The sequence below is a fragment of the Curcuma longa genome, chromosome 11, assembly GCF_044706935.1.
Source record: "Curcuma longa cultivar G26 ecotype Majalengka, Jawa Barat chromosome 11, ITB_CL_G26_1.1, whole genome shotgun sequence".
In the NCBI taxonomy this organism is placed as follows: Eukaryota; Viridiplantae; Streptophyta; class Magnoliopsida; order Zingiberales; family Zingiberaceae; genus Curcuma; species Curcuma longa.
Genome location: NC_133871.1, coordinates 9,145,398 through 9,160,106, shown reverse-complemented (window position 1 = coordinate 9,160,106; position 14,709 = coordinate 9,145,398). Strand labels below are relative to the sequence as shown.

General features: G+C 38.8%; 3 protein-coding genes across 3 annotated transcripts; 1 reads left to right on the top strand and 2 right to left on the bottom strand.

The window, feature by feature from the left end:
* Positions 1-1,732: 1,732 nt before the first annotated feature.
* On the top strand, positions 1,733-3,481 carry LOC141837625 (pentatricopeptide repeat-containing protein At2g29760, chloroplastic-like). Its single transcript, XM_074724998.1, has one exon. The coding sequence runs from the start codon at positions 1,733-1,735 to the stop codon at positions 3,479-3,481; it is 1,749 nt and encodes a 582-aa protein (XP_074581099.1).
* Positions 3,482-3,757: 276 nt separating this feature from the next.
* Positions 3,758-8,495, bottom strand: LOC141838285 (S-sulfo-L-cysteine synthase (O-acetyl-L-serine-dependent), chloroplastic-like). Its single transcript, XM_074725718.1, has 10 exons — positions 8,292-8,495; positions 6,939-7,048; positions 6,798-6,855; positions 6,462-6,725; positions 6,213-6,350; positions 5,584-5,635; positions 5,445-5,494; positions 4,746-4,805; positions 4,549-4,629; positions 3,758-4,178 (listed from the first exon to the last, which is right to left on the bottom strand). Exons 1-10 carry the CDS (start codon positions 8,493-8,495, stop codon positions 4,089-4,091), a joined length of 1,107 nt encoding a protein of 368 aa, XP_074581819.1. The 3' UTR covers positions 3,758-4,088.
* A 481-nt stretch (positions 8,496-8,976) lies between these two features.
* On the bottom strand, positions 8,977-10,786 carry LOC141840299 (ABSCISIC ACID-INSENSITIVE 5-like protein 2). The gene is made up of 3 exons (XM_074728240.1): positions 9,965-10,786; positions 9,760-9,831; positions 8,977-9,282 (listed from the first exon to the last, which is right to left on the bottom strand). The coding sequence occupies exons 1-3, from the start codon at positions 10,775-10,777 to the stop codon at positions 9,202-9,204; spliced, it is 966 nt and encodes a 321-aa protein (XP_074584341.1). The 5' UTR covers positions 10,778-10,786; the 3' UTR covers positions 8,977-9,201.
* Positions 10,787-14,709: the final 3,923 nt, after the last annotated feature.

Sequence of the window (14,709 nt, the reverse complement as noted above, 5' to 3'; positions counted from 1 at the left end):
TCTCTTTCTTCCTATTTTTTAAAAATTAATTTTTTTTTTTGATTTTTTGATCAAACAGGAAAATCAAGAGAGGTAATTTATGGGTAAATTAGAAGGGAGTATTTAGCGGGTGGCCATCGGAAGATCTCCCAAGTGGTGTGGCAGTGCGGCGATCGGAGAAGGAGGGAGAGCTTCCGTTTGAAGGGGCGAGGTGGTGGTGGTTTTATAGTGCATGGCATTGTGACTTGCACTGGTCTTGTGGGTGGTGGAGCTTGCCGATCGCCCCGACTTCGAATGTGGGTGGTTCTCCTCTTCTTCCTCTTCTTCCTCTTCCTCTTCTTGCTCCTCCTCCCCTCGATCAATCATCGGTTGAGATCAAGTCCTGTTTAAGGCTAATTTTTCTTAGATTCAATGGATTAGATGATTCAATTTTTTTTTTCTAAATTTGTTAATGAGTATTCGATGGATGCAGAGTTAGTTCCCTTAAAATTGTGTTTGTCATAGGGTTTCATTTCATATGTTTTACCCGTTTAAGTTAGACATTCTTTCTTTGATGCTTATTTATCATTTAAAGTGCCTTGAAATGGATGCGGATACTTGTTTAATATAATCTAAAGTAGTATTTAAAAAATATGAACATTCAACTTGTTAGGATAGTGAGATTTATAAGTGTGAAAGATTCAGAGTTTGAATTTAATGGGACTAATATTTTAAAGATCGATTTATAAGTGCATCAGTTGTATTTTGAATTTATGACCAATTAAGGGGAAAGTCATTTATCTCCGGATTGATAAAGCTTTTACACTTGAATTATAAAAAAAATAGATTTCTCATGATGGATGATAATGGGCTGGATTGTATATCCTCCCTTTTAATCTTCATTTATTATATCTTTTTTTATCTCTATTAGATATTCAATTTTCATCTTCATATCTAAAGGATTATATTCATATTCTATTTAAATATATTATTATCATTTATAATTATATTTTTTTAATATATATATATATATATATATAGTGAAATATTATTCTGCAACATTCATCTGGAAGGAAGTGAAAATTAAAAAGAAAAAAATTAACAAAAAAAAAAGAGGATTAGAGGTTCACGAAATACTCATGGATGCATGTACAAATAACCAAATATATATATAGAATTCTGATATGCTATGTGCTTATTTGTATGTATATGTCCAGCTCACTTCCGAGTGTCTGGAATAGAAATAATAGTACTTTTTTTTTTTGATTTACAATTAAATCATTTAAATTTTACCTTTAAAAATCTAGGATGAATTGGATTGTTATCTCGTACATTTTATGAGTAATTAATTTTTTTTATTTTAAATTTTTTTATATTTAATACTATAATTTAATTTCTAAAACTTAAAAAATAATTATAAAATAGTACAGTTTGTATTCTGGGTGTTCAGAATTTTCTATCGGTGCACGCACAGACACAAACTGATGGATGTGTAAGTAATATATTATAATTTTTAAGGCGGCATTTTTTAAAGAATAAACTATCAAGGGGTGAAATAGAATTTCCTCTAGATCATTATTCCATTCTTTGGGACATTCCGTCGAATACTCTCCTGGCCTCCAAGTTCAAACCCTGGACTCTGGAGTGGAAGCAGCCATCGCCAGGTCGCGACCATCACGAACCGACCTCGAGGAAGGCGAGGAGATCGAAAATGGCTCCTGGGAAGTTGTAGGTCGCCGCCCCATGCTCGCCTCCTCGCAGAGCAGCAGCGCCCATGGAAACCAGCAGGAAGCTCCACGCCCACCTCACCGTCACCGGCTCGCACAGGCACTCCCCTCTCCTCTCCAAGGTACTCCTCTCCTACGCCCTCTCCCCGCCTCACCTGCCCCTCGCCCTTCGCCTCTTCGACCGAATCCAAGCGCCGAACACCTTCCTTTGGAACACCATGATCCGGGGATTCGCGCAGAGCGACGCTCCCGGGGCCGCCGTCGCCTTCTACGGTCGCATGCGGCGACAGGGCGTCCCGATCGATCACATGACCTTCCCTTTCGCACTCAAGGCCTGCGCCAGAGTCCCAGCTGCCGGGGAAGGGAGCCGGATACACGCCGATTGCCTCAAGTTCGGCTTCTCGTCCGACATTTTCGTCTCCAATTCACTGATCCATATGTACTCGGCGTGCGGGGACATGTCGCTCGCGAGCAAGGTGTTCGACGAAATGCCGGAGAGAAATTTGATTTCCTGGAACTCACTGATTTGCGCGTGCAGCCTGCACGGTCGCCTGAGAGCCGCATTGCGTCTCTTTGAATCGATGCGAATGCAGGACATCAAGGCCGACAAGGTCACCATGGTGAAGGTTGTTTCTGCTTGTACTCACTTGGGAGCTTGGGACTTGGCCGAATCCATGGTCAAGTACATAAGAGAGAACAACATAGAGGTGGATGTTTACTTGGGAAATACTTTGATCGATTATTATGGTCGACGGGGGTCAGTCGAACATGCTCGAAAGATATTTGAAGAAATGACAAGCCATAATATAGTCACTCTAAATGCTATGATCACAACTTATGCTAAAGCCAGCGATTTAGTTTCCGCGAGAAGGATCTTCGACACAATGCCTGTGAGAGATTTGATATCTTGGAGTTCAATGATAACAGGGTACTCGCAAGCGAACCACTTTTCGAAAGCTTTATCACTCTTTCGGCAGATGCAGAAGGCCACCAACATTCAACCGGATGAGGTTGTCATTGCAAGTGTTCTCTCCGCGTGTGCTCATCTCGGTGCACTCGGTCTGGGTAGGTGGCTTCATGACTACATGAGGAAGAACAATATAAGGGTTGATATCTATGCGGCGAACTCACTTATCGATATGTATTCGAAATGTGGATCTATCATGGATGCATTCGAAGTCTTTAGGGGGATGGATAAAAGAGACACTATGTCCTGGAATATAATTATGTTGGGACTTGCAACGAATGGCTATGCTGGTAGAGTGTTGCAAGTGTTTTCCGACATGTTGAGTGAAGGATTCCGGCCGAATGATGGCTCTTTTCTCGGCATCTTAGTTGCTTGTGCTCACAGTGGAGCGGTCGAGGAAGGTCTCAAATACTTTGACAGCATGAAGAAAGATTTTGGGGTGGAACCACAGATGAAACACTACGGATGTGTGGTCGATCTTCTTAGTCGTTCCGGTGAGTTGAATAAGGCATACAATTTCATCAAGGAAATGCCATTTACCCCTGATCCGATCATATGGAGAACATTGCTCGCAGCGTGCTGCACGCACGGTAATGTAGATTTGGCTGAGATTGCCACAGAGAAGCTTAACGAATTGGATCCAAACAATAGCGGAAATTATGTTCTTTTGTCGAACACCTATGCCATGGCAAACCAATGGAGCGATGCAACTGATGTGAGAGGAAAGATGGAGCGTAGTGAAGTGCAGAAGGTACCTGGTTGTAGCTCTATCGAAGTTATGAACTTGGCACATAAGCCAACTGCTTCTGAGCACCTCCCAAATTGGTGAAAATGGCAACTCTGAGCAGGGCACTAGATCAAATTGGAAGTCTTGTAGTCTTACATTGGCAGCTTCGACAATGATCATGTGAAGCCGACTCGATGAGGATGGCTAGTAGGTTTTTGGAAGTTGTGACTGTATAGAAGAATCAGCTATACAAAGCAGGTGCTATTTCCTACCTGAAAGAAACCTTTGGACTGGCTGAATCATTGATGAACCAAGCTAAGTTTCCAAGATTTTGGTGCATTATTTAAAGATGAAATGAACACATTTTTGAGAAACAGTTAATACACAATTTTGTTATGTCATTCTAAATTTACCTAAGAAAGGAAGCAATATCAGTCAGTGAGTGTTGCACGAAAATGTCGCGCAACACTTGAAGGTTATAACCAAGTATCAGATAACAGTTGCAGGTACTAAAACCTTCAGGTTCGATCATAAATCCCTCTTCTTTAGATTGTGCACTTGAGGCACCTGTCAGCTCTGGCCATGCTAATAATCAGTTTCATTGGCATGGGGTTGTTCTTCTGCATTATTTGCCGCGATACAGCACAACAGCTGAAACTTCAATTCCTTGTGCAATGGTGAAGTTATGTCTCCTCAAGGCATGCAAATCTCACTTCTTCCGCATCTTCCTGACTTCCTCATGTATCGAATGGAAAAGAACAGTGGAAATGTACCTTTCACCGAAGCTTGGAAAAATAACCTGTGGTGATTCACAGATACATGGTCATTGCATCATCAGGTTATTATCAAGATTGGATAGACTCTTCGAGTTAAAAATGCATGATCTCAAGGTTAGGAAATAATGAAAGTTGATAACTTACATGTCCTCTTACTTTGATTTCTAATATGTATTTCTTTTCTAATATGCATCACTGATAGAAAATAAATGTGCTGAATTTTATAAATATAATATAATTCCTTCAAAAGTTGAACAAACAAGTTTCATAAGTTGTAGAATTGGTGACTCACAGAATGGCCTCTTAAGCATCTAAATTGCCATTAGTTTTACATTGTGAAATGTTGAAAAAATGTCAATAATGAAAAAAAAGGAAGAAGAAATAATTCATTACCGCAATTAGCTTCCCTGCATTTTCAGGTCTCTTAGCTACATGTATTGCAGCAGCAGCAGCAGCTCCTGAAGATATACCAACCTACAAATGAACTGAGAAAATTCAGACGATATATATGCACTTAAAACCTGTCGCCTTACTGTTTCCTACAATTGTTCCAGGAAAACAAACAGTGAATCGAGATTTCAAAGAGGTACCAGTAAACCTTCCTCTAGTGCCAGCGCCCTTGCAACATCGATGGCCTCTGCAGTGGTAATCTGGTGAATGAATGACTCAGTCAGTGCAAAGAGGTTGTTAGGCAAATTAGACGAAGTTAAAGGAGAGAAAAGAGAGAGGCTTGCAACTTTTTGGTACTAGATAGAAATGGATTTTATGATTCTTTAATACTAAAAACATTCAAAGGGGAACTCAAATGGGAGTATTTTGGCTCCAGAAATGTTGATCTTACTTCAGTACAATTTCATTCTATATCTGTACTCACGAACACATTCACAAAATTGTTCATGATCTATTTGCCAGCATGTCGCTGAAGCAAACAAAACAGTGTACAGACATGCTGACCCATAAATTTTGTATGACATGACAGAAAACTGATTTAAACAAATGGTTAATTGATCCAACCCAAATTTCACACCCAAAACCAATTTACCCAATCTTCAAACAACTCAATGATTCAAGCCCATTCAAATATTAACAACAGAAGAAGAAAATAAAGTTTGGTTTTCCCATCATATTGTAATTTCAAATGACTCCAATGAGAGTTAGGTTGCTGATGATGACTGGTACTAATTTCTGCTACGTTCACAAAGTAATTGAAGTAATCGGAATAAAGAGGATGAATGTGAATATCTTAAAAAGAAAGCATCAAATGATTTGAATTAACTCAGACTTCGAACCTTTATAACCTCGTCAAGTAACTTGACATCCAGGATGCTTGGTATGTAACCTGTTTAATTTATCAGGAAAAGTAGAAAACATGAGCAGGTGGAAGTAAAAGAACACATGAAAAGACAGGGTATTGATATTGTCATTCACCTGGATTATCTCCAGAAATAACACTGGTTTCAGCAGGTTCTACTCCAATAACCTAAATTGAATTACTTAAAAACTAATGTAAGATTGTTGAACATGGTTGAATATCAAAAGTAATGACATACTAAGCCATATATAACTCTTGCAAGACCACCATTACTAATAATATGATGGTTTAAGGAAATCCTAGCTTAAAACTCAACATTGAGTTTTCCCAATCAATTGAAGAATTCTTATAAAAGGTAGAAATAAAGTGCATACAATCAAAGAAATCTAATAGCATTGCATATGGTGGTAATAGATTCTCAATATGGGATTATAATGTCAGCTTTTTTGTAGGTCCAATTAGCAAATGTTTTCCAACATAAGTGTAATTTCTTCAATATTTCAATTGAAAATTGATGCCATATATGTGAGGTCATCTCATATACTTCAATTGCAGAAACTGACACTCTTACATGTCAAATAGATGACCCAAAATGTTGCATATATGCAATTATTTGGAAAGCATTGAAAAGCAAGACCTTAATTTTATAAAATTTTATTGCAGAACATCAACTGTTAGCACTGCACTAAAAATATTGGTAATGTATGAAGCTAATAATAAGCTTATGCGAGAACACTACTGTTACCTTGATATCCTTGTTCATCATTTTCAGATAACTCCCTGCACCTGTTATGGTCCCTCCAGTGCCTATGCTCGCAATAAATATGTCAACACCACCCATGGTATCCTCCCATATCTCTGGGCCTGTGGTTTCAAAGTGGATCTGTGTATTATCCAAATGGTATTTTAATGAAAGCTACAAGGTAGAATCTACCTACACTATGCATCTTAGAAAAATACAACAATTTTTTAAAAGAAGTAATCCATCAAGAACCTTGGTATTAGCTGGATTGTCAAACTGCTGAAACATGTATGCATTGGGTGTTCTACTAACTATTTCTTCGGCTTTGTCCACAGCTCCTTTAATTCCCTTAGCTGGATTTGTTAAAACAATCTCTGCTCCAAGGGCACGAAGAAGCACACGTCTTTCCAAATTTATTGATGCAGGCATAGTTACTATAAGTTTGTATCCTCTTGCAGCAGCTGCAAATGCAATACCAACCCCAGTATTTCCACTTGTGGGTTCAACTAAAATAGTCTGAGGAAAAAGATAGCAAATACATTATATTTAGAAGGGCAAATACTTTTAGCCAGAAACTAAAAGGATCACCTTCTTTGGAAAGATTAACCCCTTGTCTTCAGCATCATTTATCATGCCACATCCAATTCTGTGAGTTAAAGTGTCAACAAGCAAAAAGTCATTCCAAGCAACAGCATAATAGATCAGCAAGTTAAATAAACTTTATGTTACCTGTCCTTGACACTGCGGCAAGGTTCCATGGATTCGAGCTTGGCAGCAATGTTAGCAACAGAACCTTCAACGACTTTGTTGAGAAAAATCATAGGTGTGTTCCCAATTAACTGATAGCAAACACAAATAAAAGAAAATGATTGCTGAGGTGTAGATTCTGAATGGAAAAAAACAATTTAAATAACGACATACATTTTCAAAGAAAGTCTGTCTAAACGTTTAAACAAATTGAAATTCACCCGGCATTGTTCACATTATCATTTGTTTAGCATGCATACAGGACTAATAACCCATAGAAGTGGTTCTTGATATGTAGGGGAATCAAGATGTTTCATTTATTTAGACCAAGTTATTGTCATATCATAAAACTTTTCATCCTAAAAGTTTCATCACTTGTGAATTGTGATGGCACCAGCAATGACTATTTCTGCAATAAAGGTATGCCTATGTTGTCCAGAGACAATAACTCGCCCTCCATCTAACTGTTTTTTATTCCCATTAATGTTTTGTTCCTTTTAGGAAATGAAGACTTATGTACTAATAGTATGGAAGTTAAGAGAGTCAATAGAACGTGAAAAGAGGTGAATATTACAAGGCCTATGAACTAAATCAGCTAGTCAATGAGCTTCACCATACATGAATAGCATCCACATATGTATGCCAAGTTATTCTGATATGGATACAACTTATCAAAACAAATTTAACTTACTACTTTTGTACACATGCTCTGTCATACTCATTGCAATTTGTCAGTTGCTCATTTTCCTAATCAATCTCTTTAAATGACTGATTTTGTCATGAAGGTGACAATTTTTGCCTCAAGAAACAAACCAAGGAATTTTGTGTTGGGAATGTGCTCATTAACAATTTGTATCTACAAATTACCTCCCAGTATTTTTTTAAAAAAAAGCTTCAGAATCAACACAAGATTTAAATGCAATCTGTCGCAAGATTAATGCCTTATGTTTCGGCGGCGTTATAATCATTAACCATTCATATCCAGATATTGACACCAGCATCACAGAAGGCTTTCAAATCAACTGCAGGATTTAAATTCATTCGATCTCTACATGCATTCCTTATTGTTCTGCAGCAGTATGATTGGGCGGAAATCTACAAACAAATCCCTTTCTTCATTTTCTAAACTGATTGGATGATTATCGACTGGTAACTACAATCATCTCCCAACTAAACTCCCACCAAAAAGAAAACAATGCAGCCAATCATGGAATCTCCAAAACCAAATCAGACTAATAGCGAACGAAATCTGGAAAACATAAGAAATAGCCGACCAGGAACTACACTAACCAATCAAACAAGACTCGAAACACTATGCACGAGTCGAGCACGAACCTGGGTGACATCATCGGCGATGTTGACTGTCTCGATGTCCTCGGCCGAGCGAAGGGAGATCGCCTTGGCGCAGATGGCGGCGGGCTTCCTCCGCGAGAAGCCCCACCCGTAGGAGGGGCGGAGGAAAGGAGCGGGTCTGGAGATGTGCAAGCGCAGGCGGCGAGCGTCGGAGAGAGGAAGGAACGAGGCGGAGAGCAGCGCCATCGCCGTCGGGGAGGCGAGGTTTTCTGAGGGGTTTAGCGAACTCCGAGATGGTTCGCAAGGATAAGGTGGCCTCTCTCTCTCTCTCTCTCTCTCTCTCATGATACCTTATTGGGCCGTATTTGGGCTGTCACCTAGTTATTGGGCCAGTTTCAAACTCTGATTTGACTTGAAAGCCCAGGTCGACCCATCCAACAGCATCAGCCTATCCAGCGTCGGGTACAAGTCCAAGTAAAGTCAATAGACAGTTTTTCTATATTTAATATAATTTATTTATTTTTTTATATAATTTTAGACAAATGGATATAAATAATAATTAAGATTTAAAACCATTCGCTCTCTAAATTAATCCTTTTTTTGAAGTAATTTATTCATCTTTAATGATCATCCCTCATTTCCTAGGCAAATAAAGGGGAAAAAGATTAGTGCATGAAGAAAATAAATTTTGCAACAATTATTCACAACAACTCCACAGACAAATATATAGAGTACAACTTTACAAAGTTACAGAGATGCAGTTACTATAGGACTATGGACATGAAGGAAGAAAAAGATACCTACTAGGTTGTGAAATTTACACATTAACTAATGATGATGAAGCAAGCAGATTTACAAGGGAACAGGCAGGAACCTTAACTATGAGAAGACAAGAAAGATAGAGCAATACCTAGGGTTGCCTCTTCAGAGCTACAATGTCTGCATAAGTAAGTTAAAGGGGAGCAGAGCTAGTTCGACGAAGTTGATACCTCGGTTCCGGAGGCCGAACAGAGAACACAAACTCGTCCAGCTCCTGAAAGGGAACAAGAAAAATCAGTTTTAGCCTTCAATGGAGATAATCTTTTGTGTCATTTTGGCATAATTTTGACATAAAATACTATTGATTAGACTTGTTTGACATCATCATGTTAAGATGTCAAAAAGACATTCAAATTTAACCCTAGTGTTCCAATAACTCTCCTGACTATGGAAGTGAAATTAAGTTATTGAAAGAGCTCACTGAAATTCATTCAAAAAGGCATAAATCAGTAAAGAGCAATGACACACTATATTAAAAAATATAGCATGAAACTCAACATGATACACTCCATGCAGTGGGACCTACATCCATATAGTGGGGCCCACATCCATGCAGTGGAGTGTGTCATGTTAAATTTCATGTTACATTTTTCATGTAGTGTATCATTTTTCATCAGTCAATTGATAACTGATCATGGCAAATCAAAACAAGGAAAGATATCCAATTCATGATACATGAAGATGAGTCTACCTTTTGTTTTTTTAACCTCTCATTCTCTTCTTCTAAGCAAGAAACCTTGTTCTCCAGCTCGTTAGTGTATGCCTAGCATAAAAACGTAGTGGATTCCAGATTATGGTGATTCCTTATGAACTGAATTCCTAATTGTAACTTGCAAATATATTGACAATAAAGGGAAAAAAAGAAAAGTTTAATGGGGCAATAAGTAGGAACTGACCTGTTTCCTTGCTCTTGAACGTGCAGCAGACTCCCGATTTTTTATCATCCTTTTCTGTCTCCTCTCGGCTAATTTGTCCACGATTTTTTCTGAAGCACCACGTTTCCTACCTGGTGTTTGAGAATCAGGAAAAACACCTAGTGTTGATGATGATATGTTTATCTGACCTTCAGGAAACATTGCCTCAAACATAGTTCCAGTACTAATTTGATGAGAATGTGATCGATTTGATACATAAGTGCCCATCATGCTTTGTTGCCCATGCATCTGCTTGTCCATACTAGCCATCGACTGTTGAAATTGCTGCAACCAACCTGTCCCTCGTGTAAAATTCTGTGTGTCCGGCAATGGATCAACATCCTCCATCAATTCCTGTCCATCTTCAACAAGGATGTCCGCAACCACACCAGCCTTTACTAGAAAATCCTCAAGCGTCATTTCACCAAGAGTTGGCTGCTTCTCACGACCTAATCTCCGCACCTCAACATTCTTCTGCTCCTGCTGAATGTCCCTCCACACTTCATCTACTGTCTTTTTGCTTAACTCACATGGCATGGTAATGCTACCCTGACGAAGGAGACCAGAAGTGGGCGCATGCTGATCAGCTGGCATATCAACCTCAGCACCAGATAACTGATTAGCCTGGCTCGCAAACACAGTCTTGAGGAGGTCATCTAGGTTCATGCTAAGAAGAGGCTCCCCTATGTGGTTCTGAACTTCATTGAGAGTCAAATTGTAAAGTGATCCTTGCCTAGAAAGGCTTTGTATCTGGTAAAGCTGGCTGTCACTGCCCCCATCTCTTTCTGCTGCCATTGTGTTCCCATCCACTAGATTCTTTGGCAAAAAACCCCACATGCAAATTTTTGTGCAGCAATAAAACAAAGGAGTAAAGAACTCAGAATCATGGCAAAAGAATTCCCACTCTTCTTATTATTGCTTTATTATCTACACAGGAACAAGAAATTTCACCAAATTATTTGTCTCGCACTCTGCCAACCAAAAGAAAATAAAGATCATAGAAAGACGCTAGATCGGATCAACAAGTTTTACTGATAACAGAATCTATAGAAATTAAAACAAAAAGCAGGTCAAATATTATCTCACAAATATCAACCCCCTGAACAAAAGGAAATACTCTCACATGCAAACAGTGCCACAAATAAGATTACCATTTTCAACAACTGAACTCGATCTCTATTCTGAAAGCAAAAAAGTAAAGCTGGGGGCAGTTAAATTTCAACCATTTATCATATTAGAAATGAAAAAATAATGATATCTACATAAGAAAAATAGGGATATGAAGTTCTTTCACACAATATGCAAAATAAGAAATTACAAGGTTAAGAATGGAGTGACCTCAAAAAAAAAAAAAACAAAAAACAAAAAAAGACTGCAAAGGCAGAAATGGAGTGTCAATCAATCATATATGTTGTGTGCATGAACTCACAAGATAAAAGAAGCTATCTTTTCTATAAAAAAGTCACACCTGCCCTTCCCAGAACTAAAAAAGCACTTCCCTTTTATATTTAGTCAAGTACTAAAAGTCACACCTCACCCATCTTTTCATCATTTAGTATTGATTGGGAGACAATCCTATCGATCAAAAGAAAATACTACTTTAAAATTCCCTTCTCAACAAACCCCAATAATATGGAATATTAAATAATAATCTATTTTATTATTAATGTTACAACAATTTTATATTAGTAAATGTGATAGTATCCATTACTATATTTTTAATTATTTATTATATATCAATGAAATATGAATTTTTACCAATCAATAATCTAAAAGATATACATTCAGTTTAATAATATAATATAGTTTAATATTTCTATAATATTATTATGACTAATATTATTAACTAATTTTACTATATATATATATTTCTGGTAAGAATTCAACGGAGCGGAATTTCAGGTTCCCATCACAGATGCTGCTCTGGAACACACTGTCATCCTTGGAACCAAAGTATCCCATCTGCGTCACAAGAAAACTATGACTGCTGTATGGAGTCCATCCTACTGCGAATAAACTGAATATGCTGATTGTTAGCCTGTGATGACTTGATCTTCTCTATAATGGGTGACTGTGCCATCATGGAAAATAACAATCCTCGCTGAGTCTGGTCAAGCTCCACCAATCCCAACTCAGAAAACTATCGGACCAGATCAGTAACTGCCACCCACTGACTAGCTAGAATTCCACAGGATTTCTGACTTAGCGCATCTGCTACTACATTAGCTTTCCCTGGATGGTAGTTGATGGTACAATCATAATCCTTCAGATACTCCATCCAGCGTCTCTATCTGAGGTTTAACTCCTTCTGCTTAAACAAATACTTTAGACAGACTTTTATGATCGGTGAAAACCTCTAAATCATGAATAGGGTAGTTCTTCTCGTGATCCTTCAGTACAGATAGTGTCGCCAATTCTTCAGTGTGAAGATAATAGTGACAAGCTCTAAATCATGAATAGGGTAGTTCTTCTCGTGATCCTTCAGCTGACGATCTCAAGAGTAGCATAGGTGGAGAAATCCTTCTCTAACCACCCGATCACGCTACATCAACATTACACCCAATCTGTGGAAGGACGCATCGGTATACAGTATGAATCCGTCATCACCAGAAGGAATCACCAATATTGGAGCACTTACTAACCACTGCTTAAGCTCCTAAAAATTAGCCTCACAAGCCTCTGACCAGGAGAACTCTTCGAGTGCAGTGTAGCAATACGAGAGAAATCCTCTACAAATCTTCTGTAATAGCCAGCCAAACCAAGAAAACTACGCACTTCATGTACAGACTTTGACTGCTCCCAACTAGTAACTGCTTTAATCTTCTAAGGTCTACAGAAATGCCTCAGCTAGACACCACATGTCTGAGAAATCCCACAGAAGATAATTAGAACGCACACTTACTGAATTTCACATATAGTTGTTCACGACGTAATGTCTCCAACACAATACGAAGATGTTGCTCAAGCTCCTCCTCCGATCGAGAGTGTATCAAAATATCATCGATAAAGACTGTGATAAACCGATCCAGATATTCCAAGAAAAACCTGGTTCATTAAGTCCATAAATGCGGCTAGAGTGTTAGTGAGTCCGAATGACATCACCAAGAATTCATAGTGTCCATAACAAGTATGAAAGGTTGTCTTCTATACATCCTTATCCTGTACTCTCAGCTGATGGTACCCAGATCTTAAGTCAATCTTCGAGTACACGTAGGAATCCTTCAACTAATCAAATAAGTCATTAATATGTGGCAAAGGGTACTTGTTTTTGATTGTAACCGTATTCAACTGGCGGTAATCAATGCACAACCTCATAGATCTGTCTTTCTTCCTCACAAATAGAATTGGAGCTCCCCATGGTGATACACTAGGACGAATGAAACCCCGGTCCAAAAGCTCCTGTAGTTAGATCTTAAGTTCTTCCAACTCCTTCGGTGCCATATGATATGGAACCTTAAACATTGGTGTTGTGCCCAGAATCACCTCGATAGTAAGCTCCACTTGCCATGGTGGTGGTAAGCCAGGAAGTTCGTCCAGAAAGACATCTTGATACTTGTGGACGATTCGAACATTGGACACACTAGGAACACTATCTTCCTCTGTTTGTTTCAGAAATAGAAAATAACCTCGGCAACCACTGTCTAATATTTTCTGTGCTTGTATTGCTAAAATAATGGATATTCTATCACTCTTGGTACCCACGAATTTCCATGCAGGTTAATTCAAAAGTCGGAAGGTAACCACTCAAGATCGACAATCCATTGTAGCATAATAAGTGGCTAACCAGTTTATACCAAGAATAATATCAAACTTCACCATATCCAATATCTGAAGATCCACCGTGAGTATGTGACCGTCGAAATCTAATGGACATCCCTTGATCTGCTGATTAGTAGTCAGTATTTCCTTTGAAGGTAAGGATACTCCTAGACTACACAATCTAACCATAGAGATTCTACCATTTTTTTTAAAGAATAATTTAGACATAAATGAATGAGAACTACCAGTATCAATCAAGATATCAGCATATATAGAATAAACTGAAATCATACCCCGAATCACCAATTCGTCGGCCAGCTGCACCTCCTCTTGAGTGATGGTGTAAACACGACCAATCTCTGCCCCAGACGATTGTGTAGCTAAATGGGACGCAGACTGCCTCTGTTCTGGCTGAGGCTGACTCTGAGGCACTAGTGACGACTGGTGAACATACTGAGATGGCATACTATAGGAGAATGGTACTGCTGGTGACTACTACCGCACCAGGATCGTCGAATAACAGATCTCTAGTTGTGGGGTTGTCAGTAACATTGCATGTTCTCTTCCTTATATCTGATATAGCTGTCTTGGAGGTGGCAAGGTCTTTTGCTGATGGGGTGCTCTATGCCTCAGTGGTATCCTCTACTGTCACGACTGTGTAGATCGTCATCCGAAAGCGGTAGTGTCAGTGAGCTCCAGCTGAGCTCTCAAAGTGCAATCCCTGATCATGTGTCAAGGTTGCTTGCAGTAATAGCAGACAGTCTGATCTGAGGGACAATCAGCAACCTGATGACTACCAGATCCACACCGAAAATACTTTTTCTCCATAACATTCTTCCCCTGATTCTGCTGGAATCCACTTGAAGATCCTGCAGATCACCGTTTACCCTTTTTTCGTCTCGTAAAATCTTGGGAACCTGATCCCTGAGTGTGCCACTTCTGATTAGTCTTATGTACACCCAGATTCT